At 56.1% G+C, this 22774-nt stretch overlaps 1 protein-coding gene across 5 annotated transcripts; it reads left to right on the plus strand.

Annotated features, from left to right (window-relative positions):
* Positions 1–61: 61 nt before the first annotated feature.
* SSH3 (slingshot protein phosphatase 3) lies at positions 62–9005 on the plus strand. Of its 5 annotated transcripts, none has more exons than XM_030811312.1 (14): positions 62–300; positions 727–764; positions 1383–1617; positions 3244–3365; positions 3445–3516; positions 3774–3839; positions 3952–4140; positions 4250–4343; positions 4578–4706; positions 4816–4862; positions 5804–5950; positions 6178–6378; positions 6476–6749; positions 8001–9005. In XM_030811312.1, the coding sequence occupies exons 1-14, from the start codon at positions 235–237 to the stop codon at positions 8289–8291; spliced, it is 1971 nt and encodes a 656-aa protein (XP_030667172.1). In that variant the 5' UTR covers positions 62–234; the 3' UTR covers positions 8292–9005. The 5 variants fall into 5 exon arrangements, with proteins under 5 accessions (XP_030667172.1, XP_030667173.1, XP_030667174.1 ...); XM_030811313.1 differs by having other exon boundaries at positions 64–300; positions 658–764; XM_030811314.1 differs by having other exon boundaries at positions 64–300; positions 658–764; positions 1387–1617.
* Positions 9006–22774: the final 13769 nt, after the last annotated feature.

Here is a 22774-nt window from a genome sequence, read left to right on the forward strand (position 1 = left end):
CCAGGGGCTGGGCGGGCCGAACCGCGGAGACCGGAGGGGCGGGGCCCGGCCGCCCTGAGAAGCTCTGCAGGCCCTGCTGGGCGAGTGACTGGCCCTTTAAGGGCCGCCCCCGAGGAGGTGCCAGGCCCGGGTGGCGCCGTCTGTCCTTCCTGGTCCTGCGGGGCCAGGACTGTCCGCGGGGTTGAGGGAAGGGGCCGTGCCCGGTGCCAGCCCAGGTGCCCGCGGCCTGGCTCCATGGCGCTGGTCACAGTGAGCCGTTCGCCCCCGGGCAGCGGCGCCTCCACGCCCGTGGGGCCCTGGGTGAGTGTGGTCCGGCCGTGGTGCCGCCCACGCAGTTGCTGCCCCGGCTCGGGAGCGCGTCCTGCCCGCCAGCGGGCTCCTCTCGAACGGGGACATGAGGAGGGGGCCCCGGAGCTCGGGCTGGAGGGCGCTGGGGGCCTCAAGGGTCTCTGGTACTGGCGCCGGGGCACAATCCAGAGCCCTGCGCGCCGCCCGGGCTGCGGAGGCCCCGATCTGAGCGCGCCCCCCGCCACCCTCGGGGCCCACCCAGCCGACCTGGCCTTGGGCCGGGGCTCCACGGGGCCTCCCGGTGGGGCGTGGACTGGGGTGGGAAGACGATTGGCATCTGGCGCCTTTTCTGGCCTCCCCCAACCCTAGAATTCCTGAGAAAGGGGAGGGGACAGCCCTCCCCGCCCTCACCCTCCCCTGGGGCTGCTCTCTCGGCAGGACCGGGCGGTCCAGCGAAGGAGTCGACTCCAGCGAAGGTGAGGGCCGCCTCCCCCACGCAGACACTTCCGTCTGCCCCGGGCCTGGCCACGGCCGTCCTGGACTCCGGGTGCAGGGACAGAAAGCTCCCCGGAGGACGCGCAGCCAAAGCCCACTGCCAAATTTGTGGGGCAGCGTTCCCGGTGGGGCCGGCTGGTGGGCTCGCGGTAGGGCGGCCTTTGCCTTCACCCTCCCCCTGGTCAGCTGGGGCTTCCTCACCCACTGCCCTGGGCTTTGGCTCAGGTGGTAGCCACGGGCCGAACGGCAGGAGGGCATGATGGGCCTGAGGACTCCTGGGTCCCTGACCATGTTCCCAGCAGCCCTTGAGTTAAACAGGTGGGAGGGGAAAAGGAGCAGCCCCCTCCCCCCACAGATGAGCAAGAGTAGAGGGGCTGAGAGTTTGGAAGCCCCCAAGACTCGTTCTCAGCAGCATTGCCAAGGGGCCAAGGGGTTAGAAATGCAGATGCTCAGGCCTCCACTCCAGACCTATCGACCGCGTGGGGGCCCATGAATCCGTGTAGACAAGGGAGGCAGGTGAATGTGACGCATGCTAGACTTTGAGAGCCCCTACCCTAAGGGGAATGAGGGGCCATGACAGTTGCCCACTGCCCTGCCAGGCAGAGCTTTGCGGTGCTCCGTGGGGCTGTCCTGGGACTGCAGGATGGAGGGGACAATGATGATGCAGCAGAGGCCAGTCCTGAGCCAGCAGAGGAGCCCCCGAGTGAGGAGGAGCTCCGCGGGGACCAAACAGACTTCGGGCAAGGATCCCAGAGTCCCCAGAAACAGGAGGAGCAGAGGCAGCACCTGCACCTCATGGTGCAGCTGCTGAGGCCGCAGGACGACATCCGCCTGGTGAGGGCCCGTCTGGAGCTCCGGGGAGTGGGGGAAGAGACACGCCGGAGGGCAGAATGGAGCCCTGTGTATGTGTCTGCTTGGGGAGCAATGGTGTGAGGGCAGGGGGCCGCCTGGGGAGTGTTGGGGTTACCCATACCCCAGTGACCCTGCTGTTTCAGGCAGAGATGTTTTGACAGGGCGAGGTCATGGCTGCAGGTCTCTGGAAGGGAAAGAACAGGGGAGGTTTGTCCTGTGTGAGCCAATAGGGCCAAATTAGGTCCAAGAGGTGGGAATTCCAGAGGCATGTTTCTCCTCAACCGGTAGAAGACTTTCCTGATGACGTGAGCTGTCCCTAAATGGACCAGTGCACAAGGCAGGCTTGCTGGACACCCACTGGGGGCGGGTGTGCTAGAGGGACCCAGGCAGAGAGGAGGAGGATTCCAGCCCCATGGAGGAAGGGAGTCCAGGTGGAGCCGGAGCGCTCGTGCTTAAATGCTTGTGGAGACAGCTCGCCGTCCTCAGCAAGACGTGGCAAACAAGATGCAGTGAATCTTTTGTAAAACTGAATTTACAACAGAAGTATCATCCCCTATCTGAGATTTTGTCCTTAACATTTCTTGGTGATAAACATTTCTCAAATGAAATGATAGCAATGGCAAGTGACAGGGTTTTAAAAAAAAAAAAACCAGCCGGGTGCGGTGGCTCAAGCCTGTAATCCCAGTAGTTTGGGAGGCTGAGGTAGGCAGATCACGAGGTCAGGAGATCGAGACCATCCTGGCAAACACGATGAAACCCTGTCTCTACTAAAAATACAAAAAATTGGCCGGGCGCGGTGGCTCACGCCTGTAATCCCAGCACTTTGGGAGGCCGAGGCGGGCGGATCACGAGGTCAGGAGATCGAGACCATCCTGGCTAACACGGTGAAACCCCGTCTCTACTAAAAATACAAAAAATTAGCCGGGCGAGGTGGCGGGCGCCTATAGTCCCAGCTACTCAGGAGGCTGAGGCAGGAGAATGGCGTCAACCCGGGAGGTGGAGCCTACAGTGAGCCAAGATCGCGCCACTACACTCCAGCCTGGACGACAGAGCAAGACTCTAACGCAAAAAAAAAAAAAAAAAGCCTCCTTCTTGCTGGGCACAGTGGCTCACACCTGTAAATCCCAGCACTTTGGGAGGAAGGGAGGATTGCCTGAGTCCAGGAGTTCAAGACCAGCCCAAGAAACATAGGGAAGATCTCATCTCAACAAAAAACTTAAAAATTATCTGGGCATGGCGGCATGGGCCTGAGGTCCCAGCAACTTGGGAGGCTGAGGTGGGAGGATCATGTGAGCCTGGGAGTTTGGGGCTACAGTGAGCTGTGATGGTGCCACTGTACTCCAGCCTGGGCGACAGAGTGAGACCTTATCTCAAAACAAAAACAAAAACAACCTCCTTCCTCAGCAGAAACAAAAAATGTGCAATCTATGTCAGTCCCATTCCCCGCTTTTTTCCACACAGTCCCTCTTTACCCACTGATTTTATGTCTGGGAAGAGGGGGGATGGGAGAGGAAGGAGCAGGGTCAGCACTGTTCTGGGCCTGGGGTGTCTAGGTGGGGAGCAGGGTCCTTGGGGCCACTGTGACCCTGGGTTCCTCATCTCCCCCAGGCAGCCCAGCTGGAGGCAGCCCGGCCTCCCCGGCTCCGCTACCTGCTGGTAGTTTCTACACGAGAAGAAGGTCTGAGCCAGGATGAGACAGTCCTCCTGGGCGTGGATTTCCCTGACAGCAGGTTCGAGCAGGGAGAGGAAAGGAGGGGCAAAGAGGTGAGGGATCGGGGGGACAATGGCTTTCCCTCTGTCCCCTGCCAGCTCCCCCAGCTGCACCCTGGGCCTGGTCTTGCCCCTCTGGAGTGACACCCAGGTGTACTTAGATGGAGACGGGTAAGCAATGGCAACTGGAGGTGGGGGCAGGAGGGTGGAATAACTGAGTGTGACGGATGTGACTGGGCCTGGGCACCGGGGTACAGTAGAACTTTAGGCTAGGACTCTGGGGCCTGCTCCCAGCTCCACATCAGATTCACCGTAATCCTGAGCGAGGCACCTGACTCCTAGGCCTCAGCTTCCTGTACCCTGCAAAAGGCTGGGTTCTCTGTCGCAGAGCCGGGAGTCTGGCCTCACCTGCACCTGGTCTCCTGCAGGGGCTTCAGCGTGACGTCTGGTGGGCAGAGCCGGATCTTCAAGCCCATCTCCATCCAGACCATGTGGTAAGGACAGAGACTGCCTGGACTCAGGCCAGCCTCTCCTTCGAAGGAGGCTGCAGGGCCTGGGGAAGGGCAGCAAGGGAACAGTGTGACCCAGCCTCTCCTTCTGTCTCAGGGCCACACTCCAGGTATTGCACCAAGCATGTGAGGCAGCTCTAGGCAGTGGCCTTGTACCGGGTGGCAGTGCCCTCACCTGGGCCAGCCACTACCAGGAGAGACTGAACTCCGACCAGAGCTGCCTCAATGAGTGGACAGCTATGGCCGACCTGGAGTCTCTGCGGCCTCCCAGTGCTGAGCCTGGCCGGTCAGTGTGTGGAGGGGAGGGACTAGGTGGAGGGGGAAGGCAGGATAATGCAGTGGGGGGCATGGTGGGGAGGGGAAAGGGCCCCTTGACTGAGGGGCTCTGCTCCCAGGTCCTCAGAACAAGAGCAGATGGAGCAGGCGATCCGTGCTGAGCTGTGGAAAGTATTGGATGCCAGCGACCTGGAGAGTGTCACTTCCAAAGAGGTGGGCAGGGGGCCTGGGGACTGAGTCCCCTCCGGCAGGGGCCGCAAGCTTGCCTTTCCCGGGAGCCCTCCCCACCTTGCCTGTGTCCAGTCCTGAGCCATTCCTGGATGCCTTGGCCTTGGCCCTAATCCATCTAGATGGGACAGGGTGCTGTCCTCAGAGGTCCCAGAGGGAAGGTGGCAGGTTGGGCACTAGGAAAGCCCCAGCCTCTCTTGCCCTGGGCTCTGCCTGCAGATCCGCCAGGCTCTGGAGCTGCGCCTAGGGCTCCCCCTCCAGCAGTACCGTGACTTCATCGACAACCAGATGCTGCTGCTGGTGGCACAGCGGGACCGAGCCTCCCGCATCTTCCCCCACCTCTACCTGGTGAGCTGCAGCCAGGCCTGGGCCATGGGGACCGCTGGCAGCTGTGAGGGTTGTGGGCCAGGAGCAGAGGCTGGAGGAAAGGGGAAATGTGCTGTTCCCTCTCTCCCAGGGCTCAGAGTGGAATGCGGCAAACCTGGAGGAGCTGCAGAGGAACAGGTAGGGCGATGAGCCCCTCGGGCCACCCACCCCATCTTCCCTTCTCCTGGCCTCCCCGCATTGGGTGGTAGCCAGCTTCAAAAACCCCTGGACCACCCTCAGCAGCTGCTAGCTCTGCTTGTAACTCTGTCCTGGGGCTGTTGCCCTGGTGTGGGCTTCCAGGTGGGGACAGGAGACCCACTGGCCAGCCCCCGCCCACTCTCCTCCCCTCCCCACACTGCGAAACAAGGACAGAAACAAAGGGACTCAGCCACGCCAAGACGAGAAGCAGCAGAGCCTCCTGCTGTAACTGCCTTGGACAAGCAGAAAAAGGCTCCTCTTGCGTGCGCCTGTGGTCCCAGCTACTCGGGAGGCTGAGGCAGGAGGATTGCTTGAGCCCTGGAGATTGAGGCTGCAGTGAGCTGTGATCATGCCACTGCACTCCAGCCTGGGCAACAGAGAGAGACCCTGTCTCTAAAAAAATAAGAAAAAAGAAAGAAAGAAAAAGCCTTTTCTCCACCTTGCCCTGTCTCAGGGAAGAAGGAACTGCCCTTCTCCCTGTGGGGACCTGGCTGCCTGCTCTGACAGGTACCTGTCATCTGCCCACCATGGGCTTCTAGGAGACCTGCTGTAGCCCCTGCCACCCACTGCTGCAGACCCATCCACTCTCAGCTTAGCTCAAAAGCTGTTCTCTAACTCATTTCCGAGAATAACAGAAGGGCTAGAGTTGCAATTGACCCAGCTGTCTGGACCAGATGGGGAAACAAGCCCAGCAGGGTAAAATGATTGGTCCAAGGTCGCAGCCAGCTGACAGCTGGGTCACTTCTCCTCCCACTGTCACTGCTGCCTCCATCTGACTTGAAACTCAGAGCTAAAGAGAGGCTCAGGGGCTGCCAGGTCCGATGGCCAATGGGCCTGGTACCTCTGCCCACGTCAGCCTGGCCTTGGTCCCTCTGGGACAGGGTCACCCACATCTTGAACATGGCCCGGGAGATTGACAACTTCTACCCTGAGCGCTTCACCTACCACAATGTGCGCCTCTGGGATGAGGAGTCGGCCCAGCTGCTGCCGCACTGGAAGGAGACGCACCGCTTCATTGAGGCTGCAAGGTCGGTCTCCTGGCTTTGCTGCCCGCTCCACTGTGGCTTCAAGCGGCCCCCAGTGCCCTCCTCCTGCCCACTCTGCCATCAGCTGTGCCATTCCTTCCAGCCCTCGGTGTCCTTCCCTCCTTCTCCTCTACTCTCAGTTGGTTGTGAGCCCTTTACCTGCCCTCCCCTGCAGGAGGCGGGGTCCTTCATGGTGAGGGAAGGGTGCTGAACCTGGCCTGCTTTCACAGAGCACAGGGCACCCACGTGCTGGTCCACTGCAAGATGGGCGTCAGCCGCTCGGCAGCCACAGTGCTGGCCTATGCCATGAAGCAGTATGAATGCAGCCTGGAGCAGGCCCTGCGCCACGTGCAGGAGCTCCGGCCCATCGCCCGCCCCAACCCCGGCTTCCTGCGCCAGCTGCAGATCTACCAGGGCATCCTGACTGCCAGGTATGGGATGGGAGCGAGTGGCAGGGGGTGAGTAGGTGGGTTTGCTGGGGGTGGCTGCTGGGTCACTCAGAGCTGACTCAGGGCCACCTCCTCACAGCCGCCAGAGCCATGTCTGGGAGCAGAAAGTGGGTGGGGTCTCCCTAGAGGAGCGCCCAGGCCCTGAAGTCTCTACACCATTCCCACCTCTTCCGCCAGAACCTGGGGGTGGTGGGGAGGAGAAGGTTGTGGGCATGGAAGAGAGCCAGGCAGCCCCAAAAGAAGAGCCTGGGCCACGGCCACGTATCAACCTCCGAGGGGTCATGAGGTCCATCAGTCTTCTGGAGCCCTCCTTGGAGCTGGAGAGCACCTCAGAGACCAGTGACATGCCAGAGGTGAGGCTGGGGCTGCAGGAGCTCATCTTGCAGGGGTGGGGGCCATAAGGAGGGAGATGGGGAAAGACCAGGATGGGTGTTTGACTGTAGACCTGAGCAGGGCGTACCCGGGCTAGGTCTGTCCCGTCCATGCCGGGTGTCCTAGGAGGACCCAGGGGGCCTGGTCCCAGCCTCCTTCACAGTCAGCCGAGTACCTCTTAGCACCCGGCGTCTCCAGCCTGTCCCATGAGTACCCCTGAAGACGGGGACCAGCCACGTCCTGGGCCCCTGAGAGCAGCTGAGATCCAGTGAGGGCAGGCGGAGGCACTGTAGGCACAGGCTGGAGAGGGGTCACAGGGGCAGGGCAGGAAGCAGCGCCTGTTTCCAGGGCTCCTGGGTGAGCCAGCCCTGGCCGGGGTCACGGGCAGGTTCCAGCCTGACCACAGGACTAGCTGTCTAAGGGGCAGGGCTGCCTCCCCAGGCCATGAGCTCCACAGGCCCCTGCTGGCCCTGGGGGCGATCTCTAACCCCATGGTGGGGAGGCTAAATTAATCTCTGAAGCGCCTCCCAGGTCTGAGGAGCAGCACCTCAAAGGATGGGGTGGGGAGGAGTCTGCGAACTCACGCCGCCCAAGTCCTGCCTAAGTGAGCACCCTCGACGCTCAGTGCTGCGGGCACAAGCCTAAGACTGGGAGCCAGGCCCTGTCTGGGACTCAAGGCCAAATGGCTGACTTGGAGGAAGGAGCATCCACTGAGGGCAGGAACATTTGGGAGAGGCTTCCTGGAGGAGGTGTGGGTGGGGAAGGATAGAGAGGCGTGGCGGGTTGATGGGCGGGTGTGGGTGTTGCTAAAGGCAGGAGGTCCTCACCCAGCACCGGACACACGCATCCACCCAGCCCAGCTCAGGGGCTGGTGCTGGCACGGGTTTCACCTGCCGGCTGCCTATGCAAAGGCAGAGGAAGGATAGGAGGGGAGGAGGGCAGGGAGGCCTGGGTCTCCAGGGAGCTGAGGAGGGCTTCTGGGGGCCAGAAGGAAGCTACAAGCAGGTAGGATTCAAGGAGTGGGGCAGCAGGGCTGGGGTGTTGTCCTCCCTCCTGGGGAAGCGTGGCTGTGGACAGCTTGGCTTTTGGCATGCGTGCCACAAACATTCCGGCCCTCGCCTCCTCCCGGCTCTGTGCTTGGCACCCCTGCCCCAGATCTTCCCGGCTCTGTGCTTGGGCACCCCTGCCCCGGAAAGGCCTCCCATGGCTTCCGTATCCTCACACCTGTCCAGGTCTTCTCTTCCCATGAATCTTCACATGAAGAGCCTCTGCAGCCCTTCCCACAGCTCGCAAGGACCAAGGGAGGCCAGCAGATGGGCAGGGGGCCTCAGCCTGCCCTGAAGTCCTGCCAGTCTGTGGATACCCTCCAGGGCACTGCCCTGGTGGCCAACCGGACCCAGGCCTTCCAGGAGCAGGAGCAGGGGGAGGGGCAGGGAGAGCCCTGCATTTCCTCTACGCCCAGGTCCCGGAAGGTGGTGAGGCAGGTCAGCGTGCATGACAGCGGAGAGGAGGGCGAGGCCTGAGCCCTCACACACACCCACATTCCCCTAGACACTAAATAGAGGATCTACAACTCCTTGGAGAAACACCCTCACGTCTGTCGCCGCACACATTCCTCTCAGCTCCGCCCCACACCCGTCACTACAGCCTCACCTCCCACCCGTCACCACGGCCTCACCTCCCACCCCTGTCACTACAGCCTCACCTCCTACAGCCTTAAGTCCTAGACCCACGTCCGCCTGTCCAAGGGCTCAAGACTTTCTAACTGGGATGTGGTAGAGGGACTGAAGGTGCCTTTGGGGGCAACAGCACCCTAGTTTCATTCTCAACTCTAGCCCTGAACACTCACCTGTGTCACAGAATGAAAACAGAGCTTCCAGTGCAAAAAGGGTCATGCCTCCCACCCCCACCCCTTCCCTGCACCTCCTATCCTCTCCCAGTTCATTCCTGGAACCAGCCAGGCCAGGCAACCAGTGGCCCCCAAAGGCAGGCAAGATCCTCAGGCCCCAGCCATGGGAGGCTGGAAGGGCTGGCAGGTCGCTTCCCTTGTCCACCTCGACCGGTCCAGGTCTTTGCTGCTGTCCCCAGACCTCCTGTGACACCACGCCAGATCACAGGGCACCAGGCCAGAGATAGTCTTCTTTTTGTCCTTTCTGGCCTCTGGCTAGTCAGTTTTTCATAGCCTTATAGTATCTGGCTTTGTACTGAGAAATAAAACACATTTTCATATTTGGTTATTTTCAATGTGATGATGAAGCCGTCTGTGTTGCAGTCAGACCCTTCTCTGCTGGCCGGGGAGGGTGGCCGCTCCTTCCTCCCAGCAGTCTCCTCACAATTCCCAGGTGGCTCGTGACAGACCTATTTGGGGGAGTGCCGTGTTTGGGCGTGGCATGGGAGGAAGATTGGGTAAGAGAAGAGAGGAGGTCAGTGCTATCTCCCCATCTCCTGGGGCAGGGCCTGGTAAATATGACCTGCTCACACCCGCTCAGACAGGTCGGGCAAGGGAACAAGTCCTCAGCGGGCAGCAGGCATGCGGCTCCACTGTGAGAGCTGGAAGGGGTTACTCACGAGGAAGTGCCTACCTGGACAGGACCAAGCCTGTTCCAAAAGCGAAGCCTCCTTGGGACACTCGGCGCCAGGTTCTCTGGCATGTTCTGGGTCCCAAGAATCACCTTCCTTCTGCTACAAAGCAAAGGGCCTGACTTTCCAAGCCAGGCTATTGCTGCCTGGGAAGAAGGACCCTTGGTGACGCTTCCCCTCCTGCCCAGGGGTTCCTTCTGCTCAACTTTAGTGTCCAAGAAGAGTTAGTCGTTCCATCTTTTTTTCCTTTTTTTGAGACAGTCTGGTTCTGTTGCCCAGGCTGGAGTGCAGTGGCACGATCATGCCTCAGTGCAGCCTTGAATTCCCAGGCTGAAGAGACCCTCTCACTTCAGCCTCCTGAGTAGCTGGGACCACAGGCACGCACCTAGCTAAGTGGCTGTATCTTTGTCATTTCCTTTTTTTTTTTTTTTTGAGACAGGGTCTTGCTGTGTCACCCAGAATAGAGTGCAGTGATATGATCTTGGCTTTCTACAGCCTCAACCTCCCAGGCTCAAGAGATCCTCCTGCCTCAGCCCCTGAGTAGCTGGGACCACCTGCACATGCCACCATGCCTAGCTAATTTTTATCTTTTATTTTTTGTAGAGACGGGGTTTTACCATGTTGCCTAGGCTGGTCTCGAACTCCTGGGCTCAAGCGATCCACACATCTCGACCTCTCAAAGTGTTGGGATTACAGGCATGAGCCACTGCGCCTGGCCCATCTTTGTCACTTCTATGCCTCTTCCCAAGATTATGTATGCTGTCTGCTCTATGATACACTACCCTGGTCTGGGGAAGGGGCCGGATTCAACTCCTTCCCTCAAAGCAGTCCTCAGAGATGGGAGCTGGCACCAAGCATTCTCAGTGACTGAGACTTCACGCCCAGTTTTAAGAATGAATCTGTCACCCAGGCCCTGGTGGGACTCCCAGCACTGCTCTCACCCTGAAGTGCACAGTGGCAGGAGACTTGGATTTAGCCCCAGCTTCACCACTTATGAATTACTTTGCTTTGAGTCTCTGTTTCTTTCTGTAAAATAAAGGGATTAGACCTGGAAATCCCCAAGTACCCCTCTTCACTTTGATGCATTTTATTTTATTATTTATTATTTATTTATTATTGAGTACAGTGGGGTGATCTCAGCTCACTGCAACCTCTGCCTCCCAGGCTCAAGACATCCCACCTCAGCCTCCTGAGTAGCTGGGACTACAGGGCCACCACGCCTGGCTACACTTTGATACATTTTAACAATACATGCTATCTAGACATTGCTAGAACTTAGCCTCTACCTCCCTTCCAGAAGAGGAATCCTTGGCACCTATCAGGGTGGTATGCCTAAGGGTCACAAGATGTGGGGTACAGGGAAGCTAGTTCTGATTCTTTCTTTTTTTCTTTTGAGACGGAGTCTCGCTCCCAGGCCGGAGTACAGTGGCGCTATCTCGGCTCATTGCAAGCTCCGCCTCCTGGGATCACGCCATTCTCCTGCCTCAGCCTCCCGAGTAGCTGGGACTACAGGCGCCCGCCACCGCGTCCAGCTAATTTTTTGCATTTTTAGTAGAGACGGGGTTTCACCATGTTAGCCAGGATGGTCTTGATCTCCTGACCTCGTGATCCGCCCACCTCGGCCTCCCAAAGTGCTGGGATAACAGGTGTGAGCCACCGCCCCCGGCCTAGTTCTGATTCTTGATCCATCCTGCTGAGCAAACACTGGGGGCTACCCCCCCATTCTGTGGCCAACTAGGAGTCCTACCCAGGCTGCGCTTTCAGTATTCCTAGCCAAGGGCTGCAGATGGGTGGGTGGTGGTGAGAGTGTCCGGGGAAGCCAAGGCCAGGCCCTGCCCTCCTGCAACCTGTGCATCTCAGAAGGCAGGTCCAATCAGGAACTCAGAGCTGTGGGGCTCACTAGAATCCACTAGAATCCAGGAAGATTCTAAGAAGCAAGAAGTCAGCAAACAGGGAAATGAAGACTGGAGGGGAAACTGCATCAAAAATACAGACAAGAGGGTGCGGGGTGTGGTGGCTCATGCCTGTAATCCCAGCACTTTGGGAGGCTGAGGCAGGCAGATTACTTGAGCCCAGGAGCTCCAGACCAGCCTGGGCAACATGGTGAAACCCCATCTCCACAAAACAAAACAAAACCTACAAACAATTAAGAACCCTATGGGCTGGTTGCAATGGCTCACGCCCGTAATTCCAATACTTTGGGAGGCTAAGGTGGTTGGATCACCTGAGGTCAGGAGTTCGAGACCAGCCTGGCCAATATGGCAAAACACTGTCTCTACTAAAAATACAAAAATTAGCTGGGCGTGGTGGTGTGCGCTTGTAATCCCAGCTATTTGGGAGCCCGAGGCAGGAGAATTCCTTGAACCTGGGAGGCAGAGGTCGCAATGAGCCGAGATTGCGCCATTGCACTCCAGCTTGGGTGACAGAGCGAGACTCTGTCTTCAAAAAAAAAAAAAAAAAAAAAAAAAAAAACCCTATGTATACACAAAGCTCACACAAATTGCTAAAGGGGCAAAAAATAATAAAGAAGGATATAAAATGAAAAGTAAATCTCACTCCTACTCTGTCCTCCAGTCCTTCACGTCTACTCAGGCAATGACTTGTTACCAGCTGCCTTCAAGGCCCTCCAGGTACCCCATGCTTATGTAATCAAATATATTGGCATGTGTATTTTTTAAAAATACAGACAATAGCACGTTAACATACTATTCTACACTTTGAAAATTTGTCCATATCACAGAGTTCCACATCGGTACCGTGGTGTTATATATACATTGGTTTTCATCCAGGGCTCCTGGCTCATAACCCTCATAGCCCTTGTTCAGTCTTTTGTTCTAATGTTGAGTGTGTCAGGCCTCAGGAGCAGGTCGTAGGAAACAACCTCTTGACATTCTGCCCTCTTTTCCCCGGCCCCAAGGCAGGGCTCTACTGTTTCCCCTCACTTTCAGATTGTAGGTTATAAGATCCTCCCCAGAGAGACCCTCCTCCTCACCCTATGCCCTGGTGTAAGGAATGCTGATGTCATGAAGCTTCCATTAAAAATCCAAGAGGACTGGCTTCTTGGAGCTCTGGGTAGCTGACCATGTGCAGGTTCCTCAACTGTGGTGCACCTAGGGAGGGCATGCACACTCCGCACCCTCCCCCATGCCTCACCTGACACATCTCTTCATCTTTATCCTTTGTAGTATCCTTTATAATAAGCCACTAAACCTAAGTGTTTCTTTGAGTGCTGTGAGCTGTTCCAGCAAATTAATCAAACCCAAAGAGGGGATCGTGGGAACCCCAACTTGAAGCTGGTCAGGCAGAAGTTCTGGAGGCCTGGACTTTTGACTGGGGTCTGAGGGGAGGGAGATGCAGTCTTGGGGGCTGAGCCCTCAACCTGTGGGATCTAACACTATCTCCCGGTAGACAGAGTTGGAATTGAATTGGGGGCCACCCAGTTGGTCTGTTGCTTGGTGTGTGGGGAGAAAAACCCCACACCTTTTTTTTTTTTTTTTTTTTTTGAGATGGAGTCTCACTTTTGTCGCCCAGGCTAGAGTGCAATGGCGCGATCTTGGTTCACTGCAACCTCCACTTTCCAGGTTGAAGCGATTCTCCTGCCTCAGCCTCCCGAGTAGCTGGGATTACAGGTGCCCACCACCATGCCTGGCTAATTTTTTTTCTTTTCTGTATTTTTAGTAGAGATGGGGGTTTCACCATGCTGGCAAGGCTGGTCTCTAACTGCTGACCTCAGGTGATCCACCCGCTTCGGCCTCCCAAAACGCTAGGATTACAGGTGTGGGCCGTTGCGCCTGGCCAACCCAATACCTTTGGTCACCAAAGTTTTATGTGTTGATAATTGTGATGGTATGAGAGCAGACGAAAAACACCATTTGAGTTTCCCCCCCAAATAGTATATAAAAGATTTGCCTCATTTAAAAAATAACCACACATGTTCTATTTTATGGACTCCATCAGTTAAGTGGTCATTTATTGATGAACATTTAGGTTGTTTGAGGGTTCCCCCCCATTCCAGGTAATGCTTTATAAAGCATCTTTGTGGCCGGGTGCGGTGGCTCACGCCTGTAATCCCAGCACTTTGGGAGGCCGAGGCGGGCAGATCATGAGGTCAGGAGATTGAGACCATCCTGGCTAACACGATGAAACCCCGTCTCTATTAAAAATACCAAAAATTAGCCGGGCATGGTGGCGGGCGCCTGTAGTCCCAGCTACTAGGGAGAATGGCGTGAACCCGGGAGGCAGAGCTTGCAGTGAGCCGAGATAGTGCCACTGCACTCCAGCCTGGGCGACAGAGAGAGACTCCATCTCAAAAAAAAAAAAAAAAAAAATTGTTTTTTTTTTTTTTTTTGTGCCACGACGCTGGCTAATTTTCGTATTTTTAGTAGGGGGAGGGGGGGTCTCGCCATGTTGCCCAGGCTGGTCTCGAACTCCTGACCTCAGGTGATCCACCCCCTCCGTCTCCCAAAGTGCTGGGATTACAGACGTGAGCCACCGCGCCTGCCCCAATACCATCGTTTTCTGGAAATGAGGAAACTGAGGCTCAGAGAAGTAACTACTAATCTCTAACAAAACCGGAATCAGATCCTAGGTTTCTAGATTCTCATTCCAAGAGCCTAACTCGGGAGCGGGGAAGGTCGCTCCTGGGTAGTCAACTGACTGCACAGTTCCGCCCAAGGCGGGACCTGGATCCAGAAGTGCTCGGAGCTCGGGGGTGGGAGGATCAGGATGACTGCTGCTCCCGGAGCCCGATTTCAACTCCTACCGGGCATAGGAGCCTCTCAGCAGCGCGAGGGGTCGCCCAGTCTGGACCTGGAACCCCTGCAACACGACCGTCGCGCGCTTCCCTCCGGAACCAGCTCCCACCGTCAGAGCCCCCTCCCTCGGCCGCTCTGGGCTCAGCCCAGGCTGGGGCGGGGCCTCGGAAGCAGCTGCCCTCGCCCTAGCCAGGGCGGCCCCTCGTTAGGCCAAGTTTTCAAACGGCAAAATCAACCGCGCTGAAGAGACTATGCCTCCTTCTCTTCACTCCGCATCCCAGACGCCTCAGAGAAACTACCTTTCAGACCTTCGCGGCCTCTCCTGCGCCCTCAGCGCCCGGGAGCTGGGTACCCGGGCTTGGCCACATCGACCGCAACGTTCGCGCGCCACCTTGTGTCCATTCCTTTAGCCTCCAGGGACAACCCGGAAACCACGTTTCCCAGCGTGCCGAGCGCCTCTGTGCAGGCGCAAAGAGTTTCCCTCGTTGCCATGGGAACTTCTCCCCTTCTAGAGTCCTCGCCGCTTGACTCAGCGAAGCGCGAAGGTGTTGTTTCTTCCTGAGGTGCGCTGGGGCTGGGACCGGGTCTGCAGAAGGTCCACGGGGCGGCGTAGGGGGATTGAGGAGAGGAGACCAAGCCGGCCTTGCCTCCGGGACCAGCGCTTCCAAATTCTCTGGGGCGTCCCGGCGCGCACACGCTCCCGAGGCCTCGGCGTTCTGAGGAAAGGGGCTGGCGTGGCGACCCGGGTCCTCCAGGCCGCGATCCGGCTGTGGCCTGCGAAGCCCCGCTCGCCCGCGCCAGCGTCTTGTCACCCCAAGCCGAGGGCCTGCGCGCAGCCGACAGGTACTCCCGGGCGCTGGCAGCCCACGGGGAGGGTTCGCAGCGCAGGTGAACGCGGAGGTAGAATCAGACAGGACAGTGAGTGCGCCCAGGGCTGGATCTGGCTCAGCCGCTGGTGGATTCGGAACCCGGGAGGCCCCCAGGCCCGGTGGGCTTCAGTTTCCCCGCTCTGTAAAATGGGGCTTGGACTGGAATTCTAGTGTCCATTGCGATTCTGTTGCAGAGCAGCCCCTGGCTCTGTGTGACCTACGAGTTTCTTCCTCTGTAAAATACGGAGGCTGACACCGATGATCCCTAACGTCTCTTCCTACGGTGCAGTATGTTACACACTGCTGGTTCCATTGCCCCTTATTGCACCCCAAGTGCAAGAAGAAAGAAGGGGACCTGGGATGATCTGAGGAAGACTCTCAGCTTGGGATCTAGAGTCAGAGATACTTGGGTTTGTGACTTTGGGCAAAGTTATGACATCTCTTGAGACTCAGCTTCTTCATTTGCAAGATTGGGGATAATGTTAATACTACCTCAGGTTTTTGAGGATTAAATGAGATGACGCATGTAAGTTTTTAGCCCAGGGACTGCATAGAGGAACTGCTATCCCAGGTCCCAGCTACCGTTTCTGATAATTTCTACAACAGTCCCTAGCCACCGTAAGACCTTTTCTTAATTTTTGAATTCACTTTACTTCTGGGCAAGTTCATTCTCCTAAGCAGGACGGTTTTTTGCTTTTTGTTCGTTTGTTTGTTTTGAGACAGGGTCTCACTGTCACCCAGGCTGGAGTGCAGTGGCGTGATCTCTGCTCACTGCAACCTCCTCCTCCTGGGTTCGAGTGATTATCGTGCCTCAGCCTCCTGAGTAGCTGGGACTACAGGCGTGTGCCATTGCTCCCGGCTAATTTTTGTATTTTTTGTTAGAGATGGGGTTTCACCATGTTGGCCAGGCTGGTCTCAAACTCCTGGCCTCAAGATATCTACCCGCCTCGGCTTCCCAAAGTGTTGGGATTACAGGCGTGAGCCATCACACCTGGCTAGGCAGGATGGTTTATTTTTTATTTTTTATTTTTTTATTTTTTTGCACACAAAACAACATTTTCTAAAAGTACATACAAACAAAAAGATGCATATCAAACATTAGGAAGGTTGCACATGGGAAGACGGGGAATAGAGATGGGGGGTGGGAATTAAAGAAAATAAATGAGAGAGGGACTTTGTATGGATCAATGATAATAACTCAATCCTTTATTTGACAAAGAAGAAGGAGAAGGAAGAGGAAGAAAAAGAAAGTGGGATAAAGGATCAGAAAGGGAGGAAAATAGAAAAAATTAGAGTATGACTCCAGGGTAGACCTGTTTTGTTGTCGCTTGGTTGGTTGGTTGGTTTGTCAGTTGTATTTTTCATATGTTTCGCCATGTTGGCCAGGCTGGTCTCGAACTCCTAGCCTCAAGTGATCAACCCGCCTTGGCCTCCCAGAGTACTGGGACTACAGGCGTGAGCCACCACGTCCAGCCCCCACATTGCTTCTGGCCTCTGTGGTAGACCTCCCAGACGGGGCGGCCGGGCAGAGGCACTCCCCACATCCCAGATGGGGCGGCCAGGCAGAGGTGCTCCTCACTTCCCAGACAGGGTGGCCGGGCAGAGATGCTCCTCACTTCCTAGACGGGGTGGCGGCCGGGCAGAGGGCTCCTCACTTCCCAGACGGGGCGGCCGGGCAGAGGCGCTCCTCACATCCCAGACAATGGGTGGCCGGGCAGAGGCGCTCCTCACTTCCCAGACGGGGCGGCCGGACAGAGGCGCTCCCCACTTCCCAGACGGGGCGGCCGGGCAGAGGCGCTCCTCACTTCCCAGACGGGGCGGCCGGGCAGAGGCGCTCCCCATTTCCCAGACGGGGCGGCCGGGCAGAGGCGCTCCTCATTTCCCAGACGGGGCGGCCGGGCAGAGGTGCTCCTCACATCCCAGAAGGGGCGGCCGGGCAGAGGCGCTCCTCACATCCCAGAAGGGGCGGCCGGGCAGAGGCGCTCCTCACTTCCCAGAAGGGCGGCCGGGCAGAGGCGCTCCTCACTTTTTCCCAGACTGGGAGGCCGGGCAGAGACGCTCCTCACTTCCTAGACAGGGTGGTGGCCGGGCAGAGGTGCTCCTCACTTCCCGGACGGGGCGGCCGGGCAGAGGCGCTCCTTACATCCCAGACGATGGGTGGCCGGGCAGAGGCGCTCCACACTTCCCAGACGGGGCGGCCGGGCAGAGGTGCTCCTCACTTCCCAGACGGGGCGGCCGGGCAGATGCGCTCCTCACTTCCCAGACGAGGTGGCGGCCGGGCAGAGTCGCTCCTCACATCCCAGACGATGGGCGGCCGGGGAGAGGCGCTCCTCACATCCCAGACGATGGGCGGCCAGGCAGAGACGTTCCTCACTTCCTAGACGGGGTGGCGGCTGGGCAGAGGCGCTCCTCACCTCCCAGGCGGGGCGGCCGGGCAGAGGAGCTCCTCATAACCCAGACGATGGGCGGCCAGGCAGAGACGCTCCCCACCTCCCAGACGGGGCGGCGGCCGGGCAGAGGCTGCAATCCCAGCACCCTGAGAGGCCAAGGCAGGCGGCTGTGAGGCGGAGGCTGCAGCGAGCCAAGACCACTCCACCGCACTGCAGCCCGGGCAACACCGAGCACCGAGTGAGCGAGCCTCCGTCTGCAGTCCCAGCAACTCTAGAGGCCGAGGCGGGCAGACCACCGGAGGTCAGGAGCTGGAGACCAGCCTGGCCGACATGGCGAAACCGCGCCTCCAGCCAAAGGAGAAAAACCAGGGAGGGGTGGTGGCGCGCACCGGCAATCCCAGGCAGCCCGCAGGCCAGGGCAGGAGAATCAAGGGAGCCTGACGCAGGGAGTCTGCAGCGAGCCGAGTGTACTCCAGCCTGGGCCACAGAGGGAAGAAAAGAAAAAGAAAGAAAGAAAAAGGAAGGAAGGAGGGAGGGAGGAAAGAAGGAAGGAAGCAGGATGGTTTTATAGGCTGATTTTGATGGGGAAACTTGAGTCTTTTTACCCAAGGTTGGATGCTCAAGGCCAGTGTTTTGCCTCCCTTCAGCTGTAGGCTGAATTATAGCATTACCACACAGCATTTAGGGAGGATGCAGGCTTAAAGCCACATAGTAGGGTGGATACTTAAGATTCATAGAGGATGTGAGTACTTATGTTATGATGCAAAAACAGCTGAATATGGAATTATGTATTTACATAAGACTGGTTACTTTCATGGTTATAAGGAATGCATAAGAATTCTATGCTGCTTTCATTGAGTTCAAGCTTTGTGTTAATTGAGAAAATTGTAACAAGGAGTTTTAAATTAATGAAAAAAACTATATATTTTAAAAATCTGGGAACATCCAATAATTTCACAAACAAGCCTTCATTTGTCCAACAAACATCTTTATATGGAAGCTATAGTCCATGAATTTTGGTTTTTTTTTGAGGCGGAGTCTTGTCTCACTTTGTCTTTCAGGCTGGAGGGCAGTGGTGTGATCTCGGCTCACTGCACCCTCTGCCTCCTGGGTTCAAGCGATTCTCCTGCTTCAGCCTCTCAAGTAGCTGAGATTACAGGCACACGCCGCCATGCCTGGCTAATTTTTGTATTTTTAGTAGAGATGGGGTTTCACCATGTTGGCCAGGCTGGTCTTGAACTCCTGGCCTCAGGTGATCTGCCCACCTCAGCCTCTCAAAATGCTGGGATTACAGGTGTGAGCCACCGCGCTTGGCTTTCCATGAATATTTTTTGAGCACCTACTGTGTACATGGAACTGTGCAGGGTGCTGTGAGGGATATGAAGATGTATAAGACACTCTCTCTGCCCTCAGGAAATACAGTCTAGTAGAGGAGATCAATTATGCATTTAAAACATATAAAATTCAAGTAAAAAGTGATGTGTCATAGAGCGGTCCAGGCTACTGCTCTGAAGATTCAGAGGCAGGAGAGATCACTGCTGAGTCACACTGTATAATGAGAGAATCAGGAAGACAGCTTTTGAACCTCCTAAAGCATGTAAACAATGTGGATATGCCAAGAAGTAGGGAAAAGATATTCTGGGCACCCATTCCATAGCTTTGAGATACGTGAAGGAGAGCTATCTGCAGCCCTGATTAAATGGTGAGCTTCTGGGAGGCAGGGACTAGATTTTGGTCAGCGTTTTCCTCCCCTGATTGGCACATGGTTGCCATGGTAAATATTAGTGAACGAATAGGGGCTGCCAGTTTCCTGTGGAGAGGAATGGAGCTGTGGTCTCTATATTACCCTGAATCTCTTTTATTAGACTCACATGCTGTCTCAGAGCCATTCTTCTAGGGGAAGGAGGCGAATGGGCAGATGATTATGGGGCAAGGGCCATATTGTTGGCATCTTTAGTGCAGTACCAGCTGAGAGCCCAGGGAACAAGGTCTCATCAATGGATAGGGGGTTTGTGAGCCTCTTTCCCTGGAACTAAGGTGAAGAACCATGAGGGAAGGAAATGGAAGCATAGGACCATGCAGCAGTCCTCAGACCAGTGATGGACACTCCCTTGACTCTTGTGTCCATTCTTGGCTTTTCTTTTTCTTTTTCTTTTTTTGAGACGGAATCTCACTCTGTTGCCCAGGCTGGAGTGCAGTGGTGTGATCTCGGCTCACTGCAACCTTCGCCTCCCGGGTTCATGCCATTCTCCTGCCTCAGCCTCCTGAGTAGCTGGGACTATAGGCGCCCACCACCATACCCGGCTAATTTTTTGTATTTTTAGTAGAGACAGGGTTTCACCATGTTAGCCAGGATGGTCTCGATCTCCTGACCTCGTGATCCACCCGCCTTGGCCTCCCAAAGTGCTGGGATTACAGGTGTGAGCCACCGCGCCCGGCCATGGCTTTTCTTTTTCTATGGCTCCTTCCTAGGGAGATTTCTCTCCCATCTGTGACCCAGTTGGGAGTGAGAAACTGTGTCCACCATGCCAGCAGATTGCCAAGGCCTGCCGCTGCTGCACAGGAAGGAAGCTGGCTTCAGCACACCATCTTCAGGCTGACTTCCAGGGCCCTGCCCTTCTCCAGTTCTGTCCAGGGCTGAACCTGCACTAGGAGCTAGCCTTGAAGGAGACCCCTTAGAGACAGGTGTCTAATGGCCTGTGGAGGGGAGAATGACCTCAGGAGCTGGGATAGCAAAAGTAGAAAAGGTTGAAAGGAGAATGGCTTCAGGACAGGGCAAATCCTCCCAAGTCCTGTTTAATTCATCCAAGGTCTAGATTCCCCCTGGAATCTTTTGTTGCTCAGAAGGTAGAGTCATCCTCAGAACAAGGAAGCTGGGGAGAGATTAAGCAGGTGCAACCAGACAGGGGATAGAGCACAACTGACTGTCCTTTTTGTCCCTAGATATGGGATGCTGGAGGATGTCTGGGGGCCACAAATGCTCCTTCTCCTGGAGACGCAACTCAAGGTGAGCCTTTATACCATCCTTCTGGCAGCCCATGCTGCCTCTCCAGAGAACAGTTCTTCCTTTTCATCCTCCTTTCCCACTTCACTCCCGCTCCACGGGCCACAGGTAAGGGCCTGCAGGGTGTATCAGGATTTCCTTATAGCTAAGTGCATGTGAAGCCTGAGTAGCTCCAGGCCTGCTACTTGATAAGAGGTTATGACAGCCCAGTGCCCGCCATGGAGGCTTCTGTCCACCTACTTCAAGGGCGTTATGCATTGTGCTCCTATACAATTTACTAAGCACTGGCACTTACATGTGATCTCATTTGATCTCAACAGCTGTAAGGTCTTGTATTGTGACTTTCACTTTTCCACATGAGGGATCTGATTTCTTAGGTTGTAGGTCAAAGAACTAAATGATGCCACTGAGAGCAGTGATCTTTCCACCACCTCCATAATCACTGACAGGGTGCCATCTGCCTGCTAGTGAGAGCACGGTCCTAGGTTAACCTGAAACTGGACCAAGACTCTCCTTTTTTCCCATTTCAGCTAGAATTTTCTGCTCATTTTCCTCAGTGTCCTATCCCAGCACAGCTTCTCCCTGTCATTGGACATGTTTGATCTGAGTTTCTCACTCTGATGCCCTCAGTACATGCTGACTTGTTCTCAGGGCAGCAGGTCCCATCAGAGAGCTTGTCCTCTTCCCCTTGGTTCTGCCAGGTGCATCCTCTTCCAGATAGGCACCCTGGGTAGCTGTGAGACTTCAGGGGATTCTGTATCTGGGTTAGAGAACCAGGAACAGGAAAACTGTTTCCCCCACTGGGTGGGGAAGGAAGTTAGCAAAAGTTTGCCTGATGGGGTTGGCCTGGATAGTAATGCTATACCCTATGTGACCCCATCTCATTGGCACCCCTGGCAGAGCAGCTCAATGAGCCATAGAGGTAAAGGTGGAAGGTGAGTGTGGTAGGGAAGGTAAAGGCTCAGGCTAAAGGCTAAAGCAGGGTCCCACCTGCTGGCATAACTCAAGCCAGAGCCATGGAGGTGGAGGTGGGAGACAGGTTTGGGTAAAGGAGGATGCGCCTGGGGAGAGGGAGCTGGTTATATGCATCCTACATAATTTGTCTTCATATGGCCTGAGAAGGCTTGGAGCTGGCCTGCTTTGCCCAGAACAGCAGCAGCCTGTCTTCCCAGGCAGCGCACACTGCTGTGCAGCTCCTCTCTTGGTTTGGCGGACCGACTCCCATCCTCTGATGGCCCTCGAGAGACCTTTTTCACACCCTCCACCCTGCCTGGTGGCTCAGCTAGATGCCTCCCCCAGCTCTGTCCGCTGTCTGAGATCTGATCATCCCAAATGTTCCTATGCCAGGCTGAACTCTGCCTTCTTAGAATGTCCTCACTCCTGCCAACCCAAAGCTCTTATTTTCAACACAGAAATGGGAAATTGGGAGGGAGGTTGAGTGCCATGGGGCCTAGAGTACGTGGTTTGGAGGCAACCAGTGGAATCATTTTGGAGTCAATGGGATGCCTGAGCTGATAAGCAGAGATCCCCCGCCCCTACTCCCGAATATCCCTGTGGTGGGTGGGGCTGTGTAGAGCAAAGCCTATATGCAGCAAGATCTGCAGGTGGTCTCCACTTGCCCACCCCACCATCCTGCTCCAGCTTCACCCTCACCCTCCACCTCAGCCCTGTTCATTCTTCTCTTCCCTCTTTCTCTCCTCTCCTCCCTCTAGGTAGTGCAAGCAGCAGCTGTTGACCCTCGGGGCACATATGCTTGCCTGGCCTATCTGCACTTGAGCTTCCTACGGGTGCCCATGTTGGCCTGCATGCTGCAGGACTTGTGCTTCTGGGCAGATAGCTCTGATTCTTCTCCTCTTCAAAAGGAAAAAGGACTCAGATTAGAGAAGAGGTTAGGGAAAGAAGACTTGGAACTACATGGAGGCTAGATAGGAAGGAACTAGGTTGAAGGGATGCTGTCAGAGAATAACTGAAGGCACCAGGAGCCCAGGGTAGCTGTAAGGGCCTAATGGTCCCTGGGACTGGGTTATGGGGCCAGGTGAGGCTGGTCTGATGGAGAAGCTGTTCTTGGAAGGAGAATTCTGTTTCTGGCTAGACCCTTGTTTGAGTACAAGGAACTGTGAAGGATCCATTTGACAGGAAGCCTAGGATAAAACTAAACTCATTCTTTTTTCTTACAGCTCACCTCTGAGTCTTGAGCTCCAAACCAGCCCCTCCTGCTGACTTTTCCATTACCGCTAGTCTCCTTCCTATACCCAGATGTAAATCTCAGGGTAACTCTGACTTTCTACATTTAATCAATTATCAGATTCCGATAGTCCTCCACAAAACAGTTGCCTTTTGCCCCCACTTCCTTTACCCAGCCCAAGTCCCTGTTCCTACGCCTCAGCTACTGTGATAACCTTACAGCTG

The sequence above is a fragment of the Nomascus leucogenys genome, chromosome 4 (assembly GCF_006542625.1).
Source record: "Nomascus leucogenys isolate Asia chromosome 4, Asia_NLE_v1, whole genome shotgun sequence".
In the NCBI taxonomy this organism is placed as follows: Eukaryota; Metazoa; Chordata; class Mammalia; order Primates; family Hylobatidae; genus Nomascus; species Nomascus leucogenys.

Bases quoted from the DNA above. Each gene is read 5' to 3' on its own strand.
- SSH3 (XM_030811312.1), top strand. From the start codon at position 235: ATGGCGCTGGTCACAGTGAGCCGTTCGCCCCCGGGCAGCGGCGCCTCC. The intron at 1,618-3,243 runs GTGAGGGCCCGT...CATCTCCCCCAG, and splicing joins CGCAGGACGACATCCGCCTG to GCAGCCCAGCTGGAGGCAGC. The intron at 4,344-4,577 runs GTGGGCAGGGGG...CTCTGCCTGCAG, and splicing joins AGAGTGTCACTTCCAAAGAG to ATCCGCCAGGCTCTGGAGCT.